The sequence below is a fragment of the Psittacula echo genome, assembly GCF_963264785.1.
Source record: "Psittacula echo genome assembly, chromosome: Z".
Classification (NCBI taxonomy): Eukaryota; Metazoa; Chordata; class Aves; order Psittaciformes; family Psittacidae; genus Psittacula; species Psittacula echo.
Genome location: NC_137742.1, coordinates 31,259,911 through 31,271,926, shown reverse-complemented (window position 1 = coordinate 31,271,926; position 12,016 = coordinate 31,259,911). Strand labels below are relative to the sequence as shown.

Below are 12,016 nucleotides of genomic sequence, written 5' to 3'. Positions count from 1 at the left end.
ATACCGCTCGGCGGAAAAGAGCCCGACCGAAAAGAGGACGTGCCCTTCCGGGTAGCTCCCAGTTACATCCCCGGGCATGACGTGCTGTGGTATGGAATACCTCTTTGGCTAGTTTGGGTCAGGTGTCCTGTCCCTGCTTCCTCCCGGCTTCTCCTCCTCCCTGGCAGAGCATGAGACTCACAAAGTCCTTGCTCAGGGCAAACATTCTGACCAGCAACTGAAAACATCAGCTTTATCAGTATTATTCCCAGGCCAAAAGTCAAAACACAGCACTGCACCAGTAGAAAAAATGACTGCTACTGCTAAACCAGGACACCTGTATAAACATTAAATTATTAAAATGTTTGGTAATAACAAAATATGGCTGTCTTGGGAAAGAACAGGCCTTCAAGTAAGCTCTTGTGGACTGACAGGAGGGCTGAAATAAAAAGGTGACTAACACTAGCACTGAAGGTCATTTTTTTGGGTTTTTTTGGTTGGGTTTTTTTTTTTAACAGTATATGTGGCTGCATTTCTTAAAGTTCATGAAGCCACATTCACCTGATTTGGCCTGATATTTTTTAGAGTCAGGGATTTCAAAGGTCAAAAAAAAAATATATATATATATCATTCAGGATTAATTCCTTCACTATCTGCAAAGCAGTATCACATCATAGGGGTTCAATAAACACTTGCAAAGCCCCAGGTGCTTGGAGACATGTCTTCCAACCCATGTAGACATATAGGTTCAGACAGTATTCTCCTAGATAGTAGAGCAAGATGAAATGACTCTGGAATCAGTGGTAAAACAATCTTGTAAGCAAAAAATGAAAACTGAGAGTAAAGGGGTTGTGTAATGTCTATGCACAAATAACAGTATGTAACATGCCTGTTGTAACTGACACAGAAACACAGTTTCTCCACAGCATAACCTATAAAGCCAGAATGGGAACAGCATGGTTTAAAAGACATCTTTCTCTGGAAGAGAAATTTCAAGTCTCCATGGGGGCAGGCTTCTTTTTTCTTTTGACATGTTTGATGAAAACAGTTTACAAGAATATTTGAATATTTTCAGTTTCATGAGCTAGGGTCAGCAGATTTTTTACCACCTGCAGAGCCACCATCATCATGACTGAAACTCCCAAAATGTCAATATTTTAATTCATTGCTTGTGACTACATCAAACTCATCAATTCAAAAAGAAACCCTTACTATGGGTGCAAATGAGGCACAATCAAAAGTACATTGCATACATAGAGCGCACATCTGTGTGAGTCAGCCTTACTAGTTAAGTTACTTTGACCTTTAAATGAAGAATGTACGCTGCTGACGAAAGCAGGAAAGAATGTTTGGCCTAGGTTGCCACATCAGCATCTGCTACACTTGTAGCCAAACTTCAAGTAACTAATTTTTTGCACAGAGACTGAAACAGACACATTCCAGCAACCAACCAGCTGCATGTCAAAACAAATACAATCACTTCTATTCACAAGAATCTGTTACAGTAACTAAGACTGTGAATAAAATCTCCTAACACACAGCACTGAGAAATATCTCCCAGTACATCTGCAATCCAAGAAAGCCCCAGTCATGGCAAGATTAGGAATGCCAGGCTGGTTTTTAAAGGTAGAGTACAAGGTTTATAGGGAGGTTCCATATCTGGCATTGAAGACCAACGTGTACTTTTAATATCACTAATTGTGATATTCTGTTCCCTATTATTGTGATACTCTGTTCCCTATTTAGGCATGTCATTACTGATACGCTTGTTCTCATAAAACAGCACACTATACGGTGTAACAAAATGCCTTTCATGTGTTGAAAGCCTATGTAACGGCATCACATGAATCACCCTTTAAATATGGGTAATGAGGAATGGTAAATATAAATCTATCTGTCCTGGGTTCAGCAGTAGCAGTTATTTTTCTCCTTAGTAGCTGGTGCAGTGCTGTGTTTTTTACTTTCAGCCTGGGAACAGTGCTGATAACACCGATGTTTTCAGTTGTTGCTCAGTAATGTTTACTCTGATCAAGGACTTTCCGAGTCTCATGCTCTGCCAGGGAGGAGGGGAAGCCGGAAGGAAGCAGAGACAGGACACCTGACCCAAACTAGCCAAAGGGGTATTCTGTACCACAGCATTCCATACCACAGCACATCATGCCCAGTATATAAACTGGGGGGAGTTACCCAGAAGGCCCAGATCGCTGCTCAGGTCAGGCTGGGTACTGGTCGGCGGGTGGTGAGTGGCTGTATTCTCTTCCCTTGTTATTCCCCTTATCATTATTATTATTGCTAGTAATGGTTTTGTGTTATACCTTACTTACTGGACTGTTTGTATCTCAACCTGTGCGAGTTACATTTTCGATTCTCCTTCCCATCCCTCCGGGAGCAGGGGGAGGAAGAGGAGGAAGGGGAGGGAGGGGGTGAGCAAGCGGCTGCATGGTTCTGAGTTACCTGCTGGGCTTAAACCACACTACCTTAACAGCTTGCCCTCCTTTTCCAAACTCCCATTTTCTAAGTTTTCCTTGCATTATCCCTCTCTTGCTGTTCAGTTCTAATCTGATTTCACCAAAACGAAAGAGGAGCCTATAAATAAGTGAATTGTCAAAATTCTTAGCTTTTTTTTTTTTTTTTTTTTTTTTAATTCATTTGATCTTACAGGGAAAGATCTGGTTCTGGAAGTACCTGATTCTGTTAGAAAAAACTGTAAGTTCAAACTATGATGCAAGACGCAACAACGAGAAAATGGAGAAGAGTATTTAAAAACCCCAATAAAACAACCTAACAATAAAGAAACCCCACACACACTAACAACCCCTCCCACCAAACAATAAACTTAAATTCAAGTAAGAGGTAGCACCACGCCAAAGTGCAGTCATCTAGCCTCTGCTGTACGGGTAGGAAAAATTTCCTGTGAGTGTGTTATCTGGCATGGGAGAAGGTTCAGGGAGGAAACAGGACACCAGCCATCTATTTTTCGTAGCAGCGTAGTACTGCACTCAGGTCCTTCACTACATGCACAGTGGTTAAGTGATACAGCATAATCCACAATCAAAACTCACTCAGAAATATCATTACCAGACTTTGTCATTGCTAACAGAAGCAACTAAGAAATACTTACAATAGTTAATTACAGCAGAATCTGAAAGGATGTATTTAAGGACTTCTTCATAATTTGTAACTAAAGTATTTAATCATCTATTTAAGTCTGTTCTAAGAAATTCAAAATAACATTTAGATTTTTCAAAATAATGTATGCTGTTTTCTGATTATCACTGGAGAATTCTATTCTTTTATATATATATATGTATACACACACACACTGGAGAATTCTAAGAGATAAATCTTGATCTAATGCTATTTTTAAGTTTCTACCCTAGGGTAATCATAGTAATACAGGTAGCTGTTATGACTCTATAATAGTTTAGAAGAGTTCAGAGATCCTTTCACAGCCAACAAATACCTTTAGAGCAAATAATTTACACAAACAAGGTAAAATATTTTCATATTACTCTGCGGCTACAATATTCTTAACTTTTGCTGCTGAAATGTTTTCTTCAATAGTATCTTCTGGTAAAAAGGGGAAAAAATCCCAACCCTTCGATGTTTCCACTATTAAGAGCACTATATATGAGAAGAACTGGCCAAACAATTGTTTCTAATGAATTTACACCCCCAAGAACTCTAAATTGCTTTCCTTGAAGGCACAAAAGCAAAAAGCTGACAGATGCCATTGCTGTTGCATTAGAAAAATTACAGTGTTTATCAACCATTTTAAAATGATTCCTGTGCAGACTTCAGTTAATGAATTGTCTGTACATCTGAGGACTTTCAATACCTGATTCAAAGAGTCTCTAAACATGTGATTCTTCACTATTTCCTGCCCACCACGCCTTTAAGGAATGGTTCTTAAGCAGGTAAAACAAGTTATATTATAAGCTTTGATTTCCACCCAACTAGCATCATCTCATCCCAAATACGCTGCAGGCAGCCACCAGCTGAAGATGAAATATGTCCAGTTGAATCCAGAGCTGTATGCACACAGATTGGCAAGCGCTGGGCAAATATTTAATGAGAGTATATGGAAACAACTATGAAGAATGAATAAGGGTTTAGAAAAGCAATTCTTAGTACAGCCTTTTCTACCCAATTGAGTAATAACAGGTTTCTGTTGCTTGAGAACAGAAATAACTAGCTAGCCTATTAATCAACTATTTATCTAAAAAAGCTAAATGTTTTACTGAATTACTATTCCAGTTGCAAAGATTTCTTGATGACATTTTAAACCTACTGAACCACAACAAGGGCTAGCAAGTACCATAATGGTTTACAAATTCTACAACTAATCTAGTTTTAAAAACACATTTTGCAACAAATGCCAAATACAATTTACAGGGAAAACCACACTGCTGAATTTTAGCACAAGCTTAATCCCAAACAAAAATTATTCAGTAAGTTAATTAACCGTACACCTCATCAGTTACCTTTGCAAAGTTTGAAGTTCAAAACTTGTGTACACACTAATCTTAGGTCTGCTGAATCAGGAAAAAATCTGATTACTGATGAGGTAATTTATGGCACATATAAACCACCTTGCTATTGAAGAGGAAAAAGCTTAGAAAAGGGCCAGAAAGAGTAAGACATGAATACAGTAACCAGACATACAAGCAACAATTCAGCATTGTTAAACAGGATATATGTGCCCATACCGATCAGAAGGAAAAAAAAAAAAAAAGAAGCCACAGAAAAATTAAAGCATTTTCAGGTACTTAGCCTCCAGCACTGAGGTCTCATTCTAAATTTACACAACTTTCTTATCACTTCCCTGAACTCCACATCCCAAATAAAAGCTCCACTTGAGGATATGAAGAAAGCTGAGGCAAAAAAATCACCAATTACCATGTTTAGATTATCAACCATGTAAAGTTCTTCAGGTTTTGTCTTTCTTAAAGGCAAAAATATCCTCAGTGTTAAGTTACCACATGCTGTCTCTTCAAGTGACAGATCTTAAGTTGCTTTCCTTGCCAAAGCTCTTAGACAGCAATAACTCCCAGTTCTGTACAGGGAATCCTCTACTGTGATGGTGTTTCACACCTCTTCGCTGTGAAATAACGAAATAACTGCACAAATCCCTTTGGAAATTCCTCAAAAAATATTACTGTACCTTACCACAACTTACAAAGCTACAAACTTACTTGTATGCACTGACACTTAAGTGTATCACAGATGGAGATTATTATTTTACCATTCTATTATCTTTCTATACATACATTTTCTTCATGTTTTACCTTGTAATGACTTTAGTAATATGGAGGTAAAGTTAGACTGAACTAATAGAAGCAGGACTTTGTACTTGTGCTCACTGCAGGAAAGTATCCCAGGATGTGGGCTAACAGCCACTACTGATTCTCTTCAAAGTCTGCTCTGAAGTGGAGAAAAGTCTTAAGAGTTCACTGAAACAAAGCTGCGACTATTCTGTCTCAATTCAAAAAAAGGCACAAAACAAACAGAAAACAGAATTACTGCCTCTTTTCCTGTTTTTAGACTAACAAATTAAGCAGGATACTTTAGGCTTTCATTGAGCACGAACACCTGTTCACTCCAAGAACAGACTAGCAATTCCTGGCCAAATATCAACAAAGCCATAAATATTTCCTTCAGTGGAACAACCTCAACTCTTAACATTCCTGAAATACTACAATTTTAACAAAAACTATTAATTGACTCCAGCAAAAATAAAAATAAAAAAAACCACAACAGCAATTTATAAATACTCAGAATTCATGACAGAATGCTGTGTTCCTGATATGAGCACTTGTTTTATCACATGAATTTATTTTACATTAAATGTGCATAATGCTGAACAGGTCAGTTCCATTAACCCTTATCATATCGACACAGGTATGTTTTAAACTGATTACAACTCTATAAAATAACTAGTGTTTAAAAAGAATTTTCCACTCAACCATCTTAAAGTATTTCATATATTCTCAATTATGCAAAAAAAAAAATAACCCAAATAAAAAACCACCACCAAAAAAAAACCCAACCCCCCTCAAAAAAACCACCACAAAACTAAACAAAAAAAACCCCACACCACAAAAACAAATGACCAAATCATACTGTGACTAGATACACTGCAATGTGTATTAAATTATAAACAACTAAAGTGTTTCTGTAACTTGCCATGCCTTTTTTTTTTTTTTTCCTCTTTCACTTTGAGGCATTTTGTTCAACCTGTACCATCAAAAAGCTTTTGCAAGTGTAATCACAGTTTACACAATAACTGTATGCTCGTTCTGTCAGCAGATCAAATACAGGGAAACTCTTTCAGATCATCTTGTTCAACAGCCATACACAGTAACAAATCTGTATAATTTCAACAATAAACTGTACTTTTCCTCCACAAACAACTCTCATCTGGACAAATCAGAAGTGATTTTTATTTTCAGCAAGTTTTTTTGGTCTTTTTTATTCAAATCAAGGCTAAAACATTGTCAAGCAAATTTTAAAGCAGTTATTTAAAAAAAATATCGGTAACACATAAATCTGTAACTTTACTGCCGATATTAGCGTCCCAATCTGGAAGACTACAACAATAACCCAGGTCAAGAAAGTGGCTGTCCATCATATACCTTATCATCTGCTTTTCTGACATGCTTTTTTTACTTAGAGTAAAATACAAACTTTTCATTTAAATGACAGCTAGGCTGACAGGAGAATTTGAACACAACCTTTCTCAATGTTTTCACTTGTATGAGATCAAACCAAGCTGCAAGTTTCAGGATACTGATTAAACTAGAAAATATTGCACCACCATTTTTGTGGAGCTGAGAACGTTACTGGTGTGTACTTCCAGTTGCACAACACTCTCATTATGCTGACTTGCACTCTTAAGAATTCTATTCAGACTAAAGTTGTAGTAAGGATTTTTATTTTTGTAGTCACTACATTGAAATGTCACGTTTCTGTTGCAACTGGACATTATGATTTAAAGAAAGAATAGCAGAGAACAGGCTTCATTCTGCTTACAAAAAGTCAGTAGATATGGGCAGTTCAACAACATTAAAAATCAGTCAATAATTTTGAAAAGTAGAATAAGACTGGGCGTTTAGGAGCACTCACAGAAACGTGCTCACTAGCTATTAAAACCAAACAAACCCCCTAGCAAAACCAAAATCCCACAGTTGATGACATTCTACATCTCTTAACTTTCTGGAATGTTGTGCAGGTGTCCAAGGAGAAGAACAGCAAATGAAAAATAAAAAACCCTTTATCTCAAATACGCAAAGTGCAGAGGCCCACTTTTGAACCTGTTGCCCATCCATTTCATTATTTTTCCTAACTTGTTTTGAGCTGCTGTCCCACCACACCACTAACTCAAGACCAGCCTTGTATCTTAACACTCTGCAAAAATCACCACCCTCTCAGTCAGTCTGCCTAACACAGGTAAGTAAGCACATAAAAGAGAGCTGGACAAGTTGTGATTCATATCTGCATGAAAGTTAAAATGTCGTGAGGAACTGCTTTATCATGAACTATCACAGGAGAATTGTCACACAAGTATCACTGAGCAGTCACTCCATGTGTTTTTATTTCCAAGTGCTTTTACTCAGTGCTACTTCAAGGTCACCATTTTCTAATGCAAGCCTTTTATTATATGCCACCTTGCCAAGTAAGCTACTGGAATCCAAAGGAGGGAACAGGAAAGGGCAGGAGACAGGCAGGTTAAGTTTCTTCATTGCGTTAGCAACCTTACTTAAAACACAGGTGCATAATTACTGCTCCCAACATAGAGGAAGGAGCCAAGAACACATTGTTATAGTGGGAGAAAACACTAATAAGTCTCCTTTCAAGCACAAGGGAAATCACATGAGACCTTTCACTGATTTTTTTTTAATGACTTCAGAGTTAACAGAATTTATTTGGTATTTTTCAGCCCAGTAGAAATGAAATCCAAGCATTTCAGTGAAGTCATGTCTTCGGAAAATGAATACATGCCAGAAAAAAACTTAAAAGTTTTAATTCTGGGTATTTGGTTTAGTCTGTCTGTTTATTTTGGGTTCGTGGGGTTTTTGTGTGTTTTAGTTTGGTTTGTTGTTTGGGAATTTTCTGACTATTTGATCTACAAAGCAAATTAGTGTAACTGCCTAAAGTCAATACATTGTATTTGCACCAAAAGAGTTTATTATAATAGCTTATGGAATAACTTAATGTTTATCACAGCAGGCATGTTTCACACACACATAGATGCTTGTGTCTTTCTTTTCATCATTTCATTTTTCAAACTTGAGGGCTAAATATGGGAAGACTAGGAAACCCAGTAAATTCAGTGAGATCATTCATCTTAAAAGTTAAGCACATGCATTAATCTCTAGATTGTGAGCAACCTAACATGAACACTCTATGAAAAAACACCTTGTTTAGTCATACACAGAATCAGCATTATATCCTTTTGGGCTATGCAAATGTATCTTAAAATCCTGGCCATTCCACACACAGCTAACAAAGACTTTTTCATGGTTGACAACACAAATTAATTACCAGTGTTTTATATAAAAGTTAGACTGGTTAGTCATTAACTGCCTAATAGATATTTTCAAACTTTCCTACACATGACATGTCTAAACTAACTTTCCAAAGCTTCTTTTTAATTAGTACTGTATATTTTGTGCGTATTTCCATATATTTTCATATTTTTAAATAATAAAAAACCCCACCAGCTTTCCAAACAGAACAAGAATATACCACAAACTATTGTTTATTCTTTTACATTATGTACAGCTAAAAATACACTATGCCCCTTCTTTCAAGAGACTTAAGTAACAGTCAGTTTGAAAAATGCTAGTCAGGTTTCAGAAAATGCAAGTAAATTTGTCTGCAATAGTCTTAAATTCTTGGAAAACAGGCAAGTTGTAACAGTAAATTCCATTTAGTTCCAGAGCTTTGAGGGCTACCTCAGAGACAAAAAGATGTATTACAGGAGTAACACAAAAAAATTTCCACTCAGTGAAGCAAGAATTCACCTTGAAATCATTTACCACCCGCTGAGCTATTTCTTCCTGTACACACTTGTAAAAGAATAGATGTTTAAAATTTAAATGCTCATGACGATCCGATTTAATTTTTTTAAATGTTCACGGTTCAACAGTTCTAGTTTAAAAAAAAAAACAAAAAAACAAAAACCCAAAATGTTTTCCTCTTACATGAGGTTACATCGTAGGTTATCCAAAACTCCTCATACATGTCCACTTGAAAACACCTACCAGTCAACTAACTCTTTTTATGAATATGAAAAAGCTTAAATTGACTAGCATTATCATACTGATGAAGGTACATATAAATAGATATACTGAAAAAAACCCGAGACAAATTCAGTTTTAGCCACTGAGAAATCATGAGTGTTTCATTATTCCTCTGGACAACTCTGGTCCAACCCATGACTACAGATTCTGACTAAACACAACACAGACATGCACAAATACACCCCTCGATGTTTTAATTTGAGCTAAATAATTTCCAATTCCATCAAATCCAAAGTCAACTAAGTCAACCACAAATACATTCAATGGACAGTCACATTTTAACACAAAGAAATGTATCCTGACATTCACAATAAGGAAAATAAGAAGGTAATGACAACATAACACACTGCAGCTAAAATACTTGCATATTCTTACCAAAAATTATTTGTATACTTTCCAAAATACTGAGAACTTATTCTCCATCTGTTTCAAAAATCTCTTAAGTTATTACAAAGTTGGGGGGCAGAGAGGAATCTTTTAAAAAATTGCACCCTAATAGTTCCTAAGAAACATGACTTACTCAACTGAGTTACTCAAAAGGCATTATACAAGCTTGCTACAGATCATAAATTCAACAGACTACCTCAAATTATAAAATTAGGCAATTTTAACCCTGCTACTTATGATTTCGAGAGCTTGTAAAATGGACCTAATGAATCTAATCAGTGGACAACAAACCAATCAGACCAACTTCTCTGAACTAGCTCTAACTCATAGGAATGATGCTTCATGTACTCATGAATTTTCAAAACATACATTTCTTTATTATAAAATTTGCTTAGGATTTCTCTAGTCTTTTTTTTTCCACACCAGGGATGCAAATAAAGTTTAAAACACTTACTTGGGATACATGGGCTCATAAAGATACTTGTCTCTTGTTGATGGGATTTCGAAAAATAAGACGTATCCATTTGCAGTCTGAAAGAGAAAAATTTGTAAGACATATAGCTAGGATATCTGCATGAGTAAAATCTATGAACTTTTACAATCTATATGTATGTCTCATATATTATACACAAATATATACTCATATCAAGTTTCAGATACATTAAAACCCTGTATGTTGAAATTCATTCTATGTAAAATCCATACTAAGTTTACTGAATAGATCACTCATTACAAAAATGGAAAAACACCACTGTTGCTGTATACATCCTGCAGAAATCTTCCTCTGATTAATGTAAATACATAAAACCAGACAGATACATCAGATGTTTAGAACCTGGGCACCTAATTCCCACCAACTAAGAGAATTAATACAAAAACCACGTAATAGAAGGTAGCAAGCCTTCAGAACAACACCTCCAGGTGCTTCAACACATATGGACACTACCAACTGCAAAGAAGCTAAGCACTGCCTTTCAGTGTTGGGTCACCCAGGTAGTTTTCAAAAAATCATTACGTCATGCAGTGTCTTTAGATACCACACCACTTCTTCAAAATCTCCTACTATAATTCAATCTCAAGTCACTCTGTCATTCTGGAAGACTGACTTCAAACTATAAGACTATTCAGAGAACAAATATAAATCATTTAGTTATCAGATGTTCCAGTCATGGCTAGAAGCTGATCCAATGCTTGTATAAGCACAGGAGAGGCAGATGACCAGGTTAGTTGCTCAAAGAAGTATGATTTGTTTAAAGCACAAATTTATCCTTCAGGGAAATCATGAAATGAATGTTGGTTAAACAGTTTTCCATCCAATCATTTTACTGTATGCTGGGCATGTACCCAAAGCACTATTACTGGAGGCAAGAAGTGCTGAAATGAATGGTTTCACACTGTTTTGCAAGGTTGGCTTCCTTTTCTTTGAATAAAGGAAAAAGTAAGACTCTTGTTAGCTTAGTTTATCAGTTCACTGATGCCATGTTTTTCCACAGTCAAACATTTTGCTTTATCACTTGCCTTATCATTAAAAAAAAAATGTGTGTTTTGGCTTCAAAGTCTAAGAAAAGCAATTATTCTCTTTCAAAGTGAGTATCTTTCTTGTGCAAGAATAAAATCCAAACCATAACTGTGAGCTTCAGACAGGCTGAATAAATGGAAGCTTTTCTATGTGCAGCAATATCATGTTCAGGTATTATGGGGTAAAGAAATGCTTTCATTTCTAACATCTTTACAGGTTCTTTCCATTACATCATTAAATATTTAACCTGAAAGTTATCTTACCCTGGAAGGAAAGGTAAAACAATACTATGAAGTATCTTTATACTGGTATTAAGGGACAAAGGGCCCTACTGAACACTATTCAAAGCACAAAGTTGCTATTGTTACAGGTTCATTTTTAAATAGAACCTCAAATTCCATAAAAAGCTGGATGAAATGCAGAAGCATTCAACCATATGCTTCCCACAAATTGATTGTATTGTTCACTCAGGTTTCTACATTGCTTTAGAAATGTCTGTTTTGCATGAAACTTACTAAAGTAACCAGAACTGTAATCCATTCCCTGATCATTCTCATCTCTGAGAGTCAAAAGTAAAAGTACCATGCAAGGGATTTCACTACATCGTTTCTCACATGCTATGATATTTAATAAAGCTCTGTCTCAGCTATGAGAATGCACACTGAAGAGCAGTCTGTATTGGAGGGCTGCCTGTAGCAGGGGAAGGACTAAAATGCCTTGTGTATTTCTGTATATTGAAGCATCTCGACCCAATTCAGAAGTTTGTTTAACTATGAGAACTAGCTACCTTGGATGTATGTAGTAATACATACAAGAAACAAGAAAT

The 12,016-nt window shown here is 36.2% G+C and overlaps 1 protein-coding gene across 9 annotated transcripts in view; it reads right to left on the bottom strand.

The window, feature by feature from the left end:
* Positions 1 to 12,016, bottom strand: part of RIC1 (RIC1 homolog, RAB6A GEF complex partner 1) — a 48,261-nt gene that overhangs the window by 22,982 nt on the left and 13,263 nt on the right. For 8 of the 9 annotated variants that reach the window (XM_080636930.1, XM_080636936.1, XM_080636934.1 and 5 more), the window contains one exon: positions 10,126 to 10,202. The exons of the other annotated variant lie outside the window; for it this stretch is intronic. In XM_080636930.1, coding sequence (XP_080493056.1) covers positions 10,126 to 10,202 — 77 coding nt within the window. Of the gene's footprint in view, positions 1 to 10,125; positions 10,203 to 12,016 lie in introns of those variants that run through there. 9 annotated transcript variants of the gene reach the window in all.